The sequence below is a fragment of the Artemia franciscana genome, chromosome 18, assembly GCF_032884065.1.
Source record: "Artemia franciscana chromosome 18, ASM3288406v1, whole genome shotgun sequence".
NCBI lineage: Eukaryota > Metazoa > Arthropoda > Branchiopoda > Anostraca > Artemiidae > Artemia > Artemia franciscana.
The window spans coordinates 28703122-28716092 of NC_088880.1; the positions used below are offsets into that span (position 1 = coordinate 28703122).

The 12971-nt window shown below is 34.6% G+C and overlaps 1 protein-coding gene across 3 annotated transcripts in view; it reads left to right on the forward strand.

Annotated features, from left to right (window-relative positions):
- Positions 1-2486, forward strand: part of LOC136038838 (FH2 domain-containing protein 1-like) — a 129086-nt gene extending 126600 nt beyond the window's left edge. For all 3 annotated transcript variants that reach the window (XM_065722249.1, XM_065722251.1, XM_065722250.1), the window contains exon 19: positions 380-2486. In XM_065722249.1, coding sequence (XP_065578321.1) covers positions 380-1175 — 796 coding nt within the window. In that variant the 3' untranslated portion in view covers positions 1176-2486. The remainder of the gene's footprint in view (positions 1-379) is intronic.
- Positions 2487-12971: the final 10485 nt, after the last annotated feature.

Here is a 12971-nt window from a genome sequence, read left to right on the forward strand (position 1 = left end):
TGCATCTTCATACGTAAGGAAGATTTGTGAAAATTTACGTGACATTTTGAACGGTACTCCTTCTCTATAATTTCTCTCCACTGTTATTGTTTTTCCTCCAACTTTGTAAAACTTGCTTTAATCAGCCCAGTTGTATAAGATAGAAAGCTATTCCATAATCTATGAGAAGAAAAAGAGAAATAAAAATGAAGCCATTAACATTTCATTACGGTTTAAAGACAATGTTAACACATTATGGGTATCTGATTTACGGGTTATGGGTACATTACATTATGAGTACATTTACTTTTTTCATTTATTGCTCGCTGAAGGTGGAATTAACTAAGAGGAAAGGCTAATATCATGTTTTACCAAAACTTAACAAGAATTTTTCTTCCAGACACTCGACGGACAAAGACAAACCTTCCGTAAAACAAGTCGAAAGAGCAAAAGAAAATGTTCCACCAACCAAAGATATGGGTCTGCGGCGTTTGTCCTCTGCGAGCATCGTATCTAAGAAAGAGAATACAACTGGACTTCGAAGAACAGTCTCTTCTGCCAGTACAAATGAAAAACCAAAATCCTTATTCAGATCTAAAAAGGAACCAGCTGAATCAAAACCCTTACGTTTCGGCTCCCTTGTCCGAACTCTGACTGGTGTCAAGGAATCTCAAAAGAAAGATATAAAACCGGTTTCACCAGTCAAACCGGTTTCTACCACAACGAGAACTGTATTTGCCTTGCCAAAAATGCAGTCACGTGACAGCTTGTACGAAGCTCCTAAAGCTGCAGCAGCAACAACTACAAAATCAAAAACCAATGCTAGGCCTCCTACCAAAGTTACAATAGGACAGGCTCCACAACTAAGGTCATTAAACAGGACAAACAGGAGATCAGATATTGTCCCAAGTCCTACAAGTTCTTTGAGCCCTACTGGCTCCTTAAGAAGATCAGGCTCCTCTTTAGCTCCCCCCAGAACTCCTTTGTTGCGTAGTGAATCAGTTCGAGTAAGAACTGCGACGAGGGTAGATCCTAGCAAACCTCCTGTTAAATTAAGCCAATTGAAACCAGCTACGCCAATCGTCCCAAAATTACCAGCTAGAACCAGTGGGGGCTTCAGTTTCATGCGGCCTACTGCATCTAGTTCTGCTAAGGATGGTATTCACACGACGAAGGCAGCTCCTCGAAGAAAGTAGAGATACTTTTCAATGATTTTCCCGTCTCTGATATTTTTTTCAATGAACAACTACTAATTCTTATCTAGTATTTTATCTAGTACTTAGCTAGTATTTTTTGAGTTTTAAACCTTTTCATCCAAAAAAGTGAGTTTTTTCTTCTTCATCCATCAAAAACAAGTTTTGTTCTTCTTCATCCATTAAAAAATAATTTTTATTCTTCTTCATCCTTCTAAAACAAATTTTATTGTTTTTCATCCGTGAAAAACAAGTTTTATTCTTGTACGTCCATCAAGAACAAGTTTTATTCTTCTTCATCTATCAAAAAATTCTTCTTCATCCATCTAAAACTAATTTATTCTTTTTCATCCGCGAAAAGCAAGTTTTATTCTTGTATGTCCATCAAGAACAAGTTTTATTCTTCTTCATCCATCACAAAATAATTTTTATTCTTCTTCATCCATTTAAAATAAATTTTATTCTTTTTCATCCGCGAAAAAAAGTTTTATTCTTGTACGTCCATCAAGAACAAGTTTTATTCTTCTTCATGCATCAAAAATAATTTTTATTCTTCTTCATTCATCTAAAACATATTTTATTCTTTTTTATCCGTGAAAAACAAGTTTTATTCTTGTACGTCCATCAAAAGCAAGTTTTGTCTTCTTCATCATCAAAAAATAATTTTTATTCTTCTTCATCTATCAAAAACAAGTTTTGTTCTTCTTCATCCATCAAAAAATGATTTTTATTCTTCTTCATCCGTCTAAAACAAATTTTATCATCCGTGAAGAACAAGTTTTTTTCTTGTACGTCCATCAAGAACAATGTTTTATTCTTCTTCATCCATCAAAAACGGCTTCTATTTTTCATCACTCACACAAGCTCGAGAGCTCGTAAAACTCAATAAATTTTTTTTTGAGTTTGATGAATAAAACTGAAAGTTTAGTAATGCTAGCCGATTATTATTATTATTTTTTTTAAAAACCTGGAAATAAATAAACTACATAGCGTAATACCTTAAAAGAGAACAAATACCCCAAAGCGCTAGTTTAACTATTTACGACGTTATTCAAAATTTTAAACCTTAGTCACTCGTAAAACTGACCGAATCACGCATTGATATAGGTCTTTTTAATACTTAGAAGATTTTTTAATTAGGTAAAGTATGACAACTCATGTTTTCTATTTGTTGATGTATTTACATAAACAAATTTCAAGCCATCTACAAAATTAAGATATTTTCGATTCCCCTCAACTCAAGTTTTTTTTTTCATCTCCATTGCCATAATATTATTTTAGGTACTATTGAAATAAATGCTGCCATACGAATTATACGTGCCATATAGTTTTTTTCCTTTAGCAACTGCCTAGGCCGTATCTAGGAGGGGGATATTGGGTGTGTCACCTCCTCCCCTTAGTATTTTGTCTGACTTTCAAAAACGCACCAAAATGCATATGAACAAATTTTAATGAGTTAATCAAAGTGTTTTGTCCCCCCCTCCCTCTGGACCACAATCCTCGCTACGGCCTTGACATTTGCATTATGGTTCTCTTATTTTGTGGCGGGACACAGTGCAATTTATTATATTTTCTTGGGAATTTAATGTCAGCTCCTTGGAAAGGGAGCTGAAAAGCTCCCATCTGCAGGGAGAAGGGAGTTGGATTGTTCTAAATGGTACCCAAAATTTGAGTTCCTCTTGTCCTTTGGAAACGTTTGAAATTGACTAAAGGCTGTTTTTCACAGTTATAAATTTTTTCTTATTTCATATGGGTTTATTGCTATTTTTTAGTTGGATTCTGTCCACTTTCTTTTACTAAAAAACGGAAATGGCATGCCTAATTTCAATAACAAAATTATTTAAAAAAAGCTCAATATTTATCTTAGGTTAAGACAAGTTAGTTCAATATTAATTATTACATAACCCCTTTGCTCAGCTTATTTGATTAAACTTAAAACAGTAGTTATTTCTAAACACAGGATGGAGAAAAACGTGCTGATTGAAAGTAGTTCCTTCAGAAACTTATTAAAATGGCAAAATACTTAAGTTCATTCTTAAAATTACTGCCACGAACCTACAGTACCAAATATGCATTTGTCGTGTAAAAACTTGTTTTATTACAAAAAAAATCGTAAAATATACTCAAATTTTGATAAAAGTGCAAAGAAAAAAATTAGTCAGAAAAATTAAATTAACAGAAAAAGAAGGAAAAAAATAAAGAATAGAGGGAACTAGAGAGAATTAAAGGCAAACAAATTGATTATTATTAACAAAGTTACGTATATGCACATTAACTATGTTATAATTGATCTTCTTGAAATAAGGATACATATATATAATCTTACAACATATACTATCATTTTATACATAGTATATTATAATTACATAATATATTTATAATATAATCATAAAAAAACCGCTTTTTAAACAATATTTAAGATTATTAGACAAAACGCTAAGCGGAAGAACTAGCGGAAGGTAGTGCTTGCTTACAAGCTCTACATTACAATAAGAACTGTCGCCTTTTTCTCCATTATAAAAACCTCTTTCTCTCTATCCTTATTAGTTTGCATTCTATAAGTTGCGAAGACATATGTAAGAATCAAGGGCTTTTCCAGGATTTTTGTGGAGGGGCAGGGTACAAAAAATTACAAAATGCATCAAAAATTTTTTTAAGTTTCGGGGAAGGGGGATTAAAGCCCCTTGACTACCCCCTGGATACGGCCTTGTTAAGAAGCTATTATATCACAATATAGTATAAATAATAAAATTGTTTAAGCCAATAACATTGTATGGATTTTGAGGCTACTCAAAACACGACTCTGTGCATTTTGAATGAATATTTTTTTTTCTTAGTAGGAACATTTTGGAGTAAATAGTTACGTTTTATGTGTTGTTTGTCTTTGCCTAGTTTCTTTTGATAGAGTTAATAATAAAACGCGTTAAGTAGTTTAAATCAGTGCCTGATTTATCGAAAGGTTTGGATATCAATATCATCGAGCTAAAGAACAGGAAATATTTTGGAAAATTTCTACTGCACTTTATGAAAAGAATCGACTTAAGCATACTGTGAACTTTAAACAAATATTTCGAAGTTCAAACTTGTTCTGTTATACGGATTCTTCAAGGGAAATATGACACCCCTTCACCAAAACTTTGAAAACTTAGTTTTTTGTATTTTGGAACAAGAAAATTGTGACAAAAGTACATCCTTTACATATGCTTTTTGATTGGTAGATTTGTCATTAATTCCCCCCTCTCTCCAACGTGAAGTACTTGTACAATTTCTTCCTAAAATTCGCATATATTTTGTAAAACTACTCCTATTTTATTCTGACTTCGGAGCCAACACGATTCTGTAGCTCTTATGTACAATTAGTCCTGTTTCAATTGTACCTCTTAGTTATATGTTCTGTCTATGTGTATTTACTCTGTTGCATTTTGATTCTGTCTTTGACCTAATTGTTATATTTTGTACTAAAATTCACATTTATATTTGTAATTTAAAACCTTGCTTAATCCGAGTATTTGAAACTAATGTAATGAAGTAACGTCGAAATTTTATAAAGAGTGTTGAAAAATATGACACATGTTTGCCTTATTATACTATTGTTATGCATTCGTTTAAAACTATTGTTGTTGAAAAACTATATTTTAATTTAAATATAAACATTGAGTAGTATCCTGATAAATTCTTCTAACCAAAATTTTTATTAAATTTATTGAACATTATAAACCAATATCAAATGTCATTTGGTGTGAAATAATAATTACCTACTTCTGCTAAAATTTTAGTACAAAATTTTTCTCTCTTCTGGTACGACACCCAAATCAGAAGTGCGTATTCCGCTTTATATGCCTATTGAATTAAATTTTGAAATTTCCGTCGCATTTGTTTTTTAACTGATATATATGTTGAGAATGTGTCTGAAACATAATACCATGACTGCTAACAACCCACTGTAGCACCAAGCCACCTGAGGCCAACACAGTTGCGCACTCTCCTCTTCCGTCCCAGTATATTTAAAACTTAACTATTCGTCATCTTCCATGAAGTCCTAATTTCCATAAAATCACTCTTCATGGCCTCTTTCCATCCCATTTTGGGACGACTTGATTTATGTGTGGCCTCAGATGGCTGGCCAAAAAGAACAATATTTGGCAATCAGCAGTCCTTCATTCGTAATAGGTGTCGTAACCAGTGGTGGATGGGGGGAGGGGGTCCCGGGCCCCCAAGATTTTTCTGATGCCCTCTCATCATATTTCTGCTTTCTTTTTTTACTCTCTTTTTTGAATAAACTTTTCAATTTGGTGAATTATGGGCACTTTTGTCACATCGGGCCTCTCCCAAGATTTTGCTCTAGATCCGCCCCTGGCCGTAGTCATCTTAATCTAACCTTATTATCCCTAAAAGTGTGATAAATCTGAGTTTTTCGGATTGCTTGTTGTTTGACATGCGATCAGTCCAACGGGTACCTCGGGACTATCCGTAGACAATTTCTCTGAAAAAAATTTGATGGGTAACTTTCATATTTTCTACGAAATAATCTGAAGAAGTCTTAGCAGGGTTGCCACCCGATGAGAAAATAAATCACTAGATTTTGGTAATTTTTGGCTGATTTAGTGATTTCTTCAATAATCCAGTGATTTATGAGCAGATGTAGTGTGTTTTTCTGTTCGGTCAGTATAAAAAATCACTAGAGATCGTGACAACTCACTAGGGGTGGCAACAGTGAGTCCAAGTAATATTATAATTCTTTCTCTGTTAATAGATAGACCTTATACAATTATATAACTTTCTTATTGTTTTGGTGCGAATTAGCAGCTTATTTCAGAGTGAACGTACAATTTACTTTGTTAATATGTAGATCCACCTTTTAGATAATGAGGCATTGAAAAATAGTTACTCTAAATATGAACATTATTTGCTTTTAATTTTTATATTTTATTTGTACACTGCTTTGTGATTTCATGTGATTTAACCTCTATATTAAGATCTACTGTCAGTTTGTCTAAGAACCGGTGTGTTTATGGAAATATTTTAAAAGTGCTTTTTAACATTGATTGATTTTATTAATGCATACAATATTTTATACGATCTATACAAATAAATACGAAACGATTCGCAATCAGTGATTACTTTAAGGTCAAATTATGTAATATTTTTATCCATAACTTTTTAGGTGTGTTTAGGTAAATTAGCCTGTTTATATAGTGAATTAAATTGTTAAGTAACTGGATGAATAAGGTCTTTATGAGTGTTAAGATATATATTAGTTTTAAAAGCGCCATGGCTAATACCAAAATATAAAATTATACAAATGTTAAACAAATAAACACCTTTAAAGCCAGATTCAATTATAAATAAATTACATGAAATGGTCCTTATACCTCAAAACTGTGCCCACAAAATTACCGAAATTCTTAATCCCCATAAAACTTCTATCATCTTACATTATATGTACGCATTCCTCGCTTATATTCCACTCCAGAAATATTTCCCCCATCAGATCGTTGAATTCTTCCCAAAAACTCGAAAAATGAATTAAGTTATACCTCTTATCCCCACTAATTGGACAAAAATAAGGACCTAATTTTAATTTCGCCCTTCCTAGATGATTTCGCCTATTAAGAAACGGCGAAAAATTTCTCCTCGCTGATATTGTCCAATGTAGTTCCTACTTGTTAAGCCCCGTATTAAAATATATTGTCGGCTGTATTTCCACATTATTAAGCCCCGGCTTATAATAATATGACTCGCCCCCTCATATCATGACACTAAATATCATGACACTAAAGACCTAGAACAAATAAACAGCAATAACTGAAAACAATAAATTAAAACGAGTCATAAAAACTAATAGAAGTAAAGAATCTATTGTCACGATTAAAATAGCGACCGTTTATATATAATATTTAAGTATATAAATGGTTGGTATATTCATAAACACTCACAGGCAAATACCTGAAATTAACTGCACATCAAACATTAAATATTTGTCAAGATAATATTATTAAAATACCCAATAAAATAAGGGACACATGATTTGCAAAATCTCTTGGTACTAGGGGCTGGGTAAGTAATTAAATGTTGACAATTATTTTTTATTTGTCGGAGTCTAGTAACTGGTCCTTCAGTAGGGTGGCTCTCAAGGTCGGATAGTAGACTACGATGAGCTGGGGAATTCAAACACTTTAATCCAAATCGATATGTCAACTCATGTCTACGACTATCAAGTGAATTCAAGTTGAGTTGTTTTAATGCAACATCATATGATGAGTAGTTATGTTCAAGTATAATTTTTACAGCTCTTTTTTGTATTAGAAGTCTATCTTATTGGTCTTTCGTCAAACACAGATGCCAATATGGATACGCATACTCAAGAGAAGGTCTAACATAGCTGCAGTATACAGACTTTAAAGCCTCAGTTGCCATACCAAATCTCTTCAGGCTGGAAAACGGTTGTAAAAGTGAGACGCCTGTTTTAGTCAGATAGTCAAAGTGCGAGTTCCATCTCAAATCTTCGTCCAAAAGTCCTCCAGATATTTTAACAGTTTTCTTTATCGGCAGTAGGGAAACAAAAGTATGGTTGTCAACCTTCAGGAAGGAAAAGTCTTATAAGAGCTCTTAGTTTCGCTGACCGTCAGTTTTACCTTTCCTAATTCAGCTTTTAGCTCATTAAAAATTCTCGTCAAGTCAGACTGTTCGTTAATCGGAGGGCTTAGTTGCAGTGACAAAACAGTCAAATCATCACCAAACTTAAAACGTTCTTGGACTGTTGCTAAAATACGATTAAGAACAATTGGAAAAGAAAGTGGGCCTAATTTATTCCCTTGTGGCGAACCGCCAAAAATATTTAAAACTCCAGACGGTTCATGATGAGTTGGACACACTGAGATCTTTTAAAAACCACGTGGTTCAACAAACCACATTTGTTGAACCATGTACAACAAATGGACGGGCACCCATAACCATAGCTTCTTCCATTACTACATTATGGTAAAGAATATCAAAAGCCTTAACTATATCAGCAAATCATGCATCAACACACCTGGGTCTCAACCCAGTACTATATCCGGGTCTAAATCCAAACTGTTGCGAATCTATAACATCTTTTATGTCCTCAAATAAACAATCAAAAATAAAAATTTCAAACACTTTCGAAACAGGATATGTTTTTGAAATCAGCCTCATATCAGTAATTGGGTAATTGGGGTAACATATGCCTGTTTAAAATACTAGAGAAAACACCATCAATAAAATGTTGGTTAAAAATTGCCATTAAAGAAGTAGATAAAAGATTAGCACACTCAACAGTCAACTTAATTGGTATCTCACTTGGGTAACTAGATTTACGAGGATCAAGTGCCTTCAACTCCTTAACTACTGAACTAATCTCTATGATAGGGATATTCGAAACTGAGTCATTAGGTGGTAATACTTGTTAGTCGCGGACATATTTTACAAATTGATGCGAAAAATTCATTAACCTCATTAGGTTGCAGGGGTTTATCATTATTAATTCTAACTTCAACTGTGGTCACTTTTTTGCCGATAATATATTTGTTTCCTTAATCCTAACATGCAGATCTGGCATAGTCGGTTCAACTCACTTTCTGGTCAGATTAGAAAATTGAGCTAATCAGCGATATTGCATTTGTCTGTCGAAGATGTCCGACAAGACAATAAAAATGCGCTCCTCCAAACAATAAAATAGTATTTAAAATTAACATTATAGTATTTAAAATTAACATTGAAACATTTTTATGACCTTGACTTGCAATATTCTAATCATAGTGCACAGAATTATAATCCTCTTTCAGACTGTATGAAAGAGGATTTCATACTGTATGCACACTCTCCTCCAAAGAGCTAACTCAGCTTGCTAGCTTCTACTATATGTCTGCAATAACATACCAAAAATTAGTCAGAGGATCTGATACATCCTTTGTTTTTTCTTCGTTGAGGGAAAAACACTGCTCAGAAAGTAGACATTGCAGTGAATCCAGCAGCTTTCTGCAACTAAGGAATCGCTGATACAGCTGCTGCAAAAAGCAGTTCATATATAGGATAAACACAGAAAGACGATAATCCGTTTCAGAATCCTCGGACGCTGTTGCGGAATTATTCCTATACGTTAGTTTTCAACGTGCGTTTTTTTACGTTTTTTTTGTGTGTTCATCTGGGCACTATAATCCTGATTTCATAATCTTGAACCAGTTCAGTCCCTTCAGTAAAAAGTTAATGAAAAGCTTCACTCCTCTCTCTCATGTCTCTAACTTTGCTCTTAAGATCGTCACCGTATTCGAGAAAGTATGCGAGATCTATAGTTTCTGATTACAAAATGTCGACAAATTGTGTGACAGACTAAAAACTTTACTGAGAGTAACCATAGCTGCAACAAAACTGTATTTTTCAATAGCAGATAGCAAAGAATAAGCTTTGCTTGAAAATTAAGAATCTGAATCAGGATGTTTTTGAATTTCCTTCATAGTCTTACAGACAATAAGGAACATCTCTTTAAACAAAATGATAGCTTTTAAGTGCTCCCCCCACCTAGTCTCAACAATTTTTATTCAATCTAATGCTTTTTGTCCCTGCGATAAGATTACTTTCTCGAACAATTTCTTTGAAAATAGCAAAGCGTTTAGGTGAAATTCTAAAGAAATTAATCACTTCTTTCAAAGTTCCTAGACAATTTTTTTATAACAGGTATGTTGTACAAATGACACAGGGCTAAGTTTAAGCAGTGGCTTGCGCATTGAACATAGACAGCGTGGGGAAAATTTCACAGAGTATAGCAGCACAACCTTGGAACTGGCCGCTCATAGATGAGCTCCATCATAACCCTGCCCCTTAAGTATTTTAATTGCTTCCCATTCCAACAAAGATTTGTATCAACCAACTAAGGTTTGCTATCAACTAACTGTTCCTTTTTGAAATATTTTAAAATTGTTGATTTCTGTTTTGAAATGATGGACGACTAATTGACAAACATGGGATTAGACTTCTGTATAAACGCTGAAAAAGCACACGCGTGATTTAAAGGAAGTTCATAACAGCACGTGGCTTACTTGGTAGCATTTTTCCCAACTGCCCTTTCACATAATAAAAATTCCCGCATGGAGATCGTCACACATTACCTGCTTGTTGTGCATACATTATTCAACATTAATGGGATTAAAAATCCATAATGAATTTGGTTAGCTTTAAAGACAGTTTTATTTTAAATTTTACTTTATAAAATGATTAAATCAATCAGTTTTTATCCTCATCCCAATAAAATTTACAGCGTACATCATCCTTTTGTATTACTCAAGATCTATAAGGATGCTGACCTTACAGGACAAATTTCCAAAATTTCAGAGGGGGGAACGTATCCCCTTCATCCCTCTGGGTTTGTCCCTGAATACAGCTAAGCACACTCCTCCTACATCCTCCAATAGATTGCACGATCCTCCAATCTATTCAAAGCACCCAACACCTTCCGAGGAAGTTCCTATTTACCTTAGATACTTCTTTATGACACCCCCCCCTCCGACGGCGGACGAATTGATATCCGTTGAGCCCTAGACCATGGGCCAAAAAGGATAATCTTTGGCAATCTGTCATTCTCCATCCGCAGAACGTGCCCTAGCCATCTCAATCTTTCTCTCATTATAGCGCTGGAAAGTGGGATTGAACCATACTTTTTGTACAGCCTACTGTTTGAAATATTGTCACTCAGCCGGGTACCCAGAACAAACCGTAGGCAATTTATCTGGAAAACATCTAGAAAATTTTCATCCGCTTTTCGGAAAGCCCATGCTTTAGAGCCATATTTGACCACGTCATCATTGTACTTTCTAATATTCTAATCTTGGATTGCAGACTTATCTTCCTATTCTTCCTAACTTTTTTAATTGAGAAAAAAACACCCTGAGCCTTGGTTATTCTACTTGTATCTTTGCTCTTCATTTTTATTTTTGACTCGTTTTTGGAATTTGATTACTTCAGACAATTTAGCAATGACTATTTCTTTAGCTGCCCGTATTGGTGTTGTAGCAATTGATGGTCCAGGATGTAGATTACATTATACGAATAATTGATGCGTTGGAAACTCAACAGTATTAATTATACTATGCATGACATCATATAAGAGAGCTCTTATATGATGTCATAAGAAATGATTATGTGATGTACTAACATAGAACATGGCGTCATTTTCAAAAGCCACAATTAAGGCTCTTAACGATTTTCTCAGACATCTGACCTATCGGATGGTTTTTAGAATATCCAAGATGCAAATTTTCCCGAAAAAATATGGAGGCGTTTTAGAAAACATACATAAATACATACATAATTATTGCTCACTTATAAATTACAGCTAACAGCTCACCGCAGCACCAAGGCTCCTCCTCCATCCCAATCAATTCAAAGCCTCCCTCTTTACACCCTGCCAGGAAGTTCCCATTTCCTTTAAATCTTTCTTTATGACTTCCTCCCACCCTAGACGAGAACGACCTGCTTTCTGTTTAGCCCTAGACGGTTGGCTGAAAAGGACAATTTTCGGCAATCTGTCATCCTTCATCGCAGAACGTGCCCTATCCATCTCAACCTTTCTTTCATTATAACCCTAGAAAGCAGGATTGAACCACAGTTTTCGTACAGCCTACTGTTTGAAATACGGTCAGTCAGCCGGGTATCCAGAACAATCCGCAGGCGATTTCTCTGGAAAACATCTAGTAAATCTTCATCCGCTTTTCGGAGCGCCCATGCTTCAGAGCCATATTTGACCACTGTCATCTCTGTACTTTCCAATATTCTAATCTTGATTTGCAGACTTATCTTCCTATTTTTCCAAACTTTTTTTGACTGTAAAAAAACACCCCGAGCTTTAGCTATTCCACTTTTTACATCTTTCCTGCTCCGACTGTCTTTACTAATAGTACTTCCAAGGTAAGTGAAGCTGCCCACCTGATCAATCTTTTCATTACCCAGCGTCACCTTTTCATCTTCACTTATTCCTTCCCTTTGTGACTTAGTCTTCTTAACATTTATTTCCAAACCTTTTCTAGCATCCTTAACCCGTTAAATCTCTAAAAGTTCATTCAATTTGCTCACACTTTCATCTAGGATGCTTAAATCATCAGCATAAATCTAAGTCTAGGAAAAATTTTCCTCGCCATTTGATTCCGTGTTCTCCCATTGCCTTTCCTATGCTCCTTAAGACAAAGTCAATCAAATTGATCCATATAAAGGAGGATAAAACACAACCCCACTTAACTCCTGATTTAATACGAAATCAGCTACTAACCTCATTTCCTACCTTAACCGCAGCAGTGACATTCTGACTCGAATGGGTATTAGTTTGTGCATAGGGGGATCTCCAGAGTTGGGTCCAACCTCCTTCCGATATTAGGAGATATTAGATTTTGCTCCAATGTTAGGTGCAGTATTCCTTTAACAGGTTTTTTGTTAAAAGATCATGAAATGCACGTTAAAGAGGGTAAATATGTTTACAATATTCTGCATGGCCTATTCTGATTTAATGCTCCAATTACGAAAAATTGCTACCGTTTAGTTTCCCATGCAAACTCTCCTCAAATATAATGCTCTCTACCATGACAATTACATTTCGCCCCCCTCTTAGTGGGGCTAGATGTAGCCCTAGATAGTGATAGTGATATCGAGTACATTTAAAAACAATGTTGAACAGGAAATCGAGTGGCACTGCTGTTTTGTTTTTTAGTGTTTAATTTGGAAGAGATGAGGCCATCTAATCAACTGTTGCGGTACGTATCATGTCACTATCTTAATGCTGTTTTTGTAACCAAA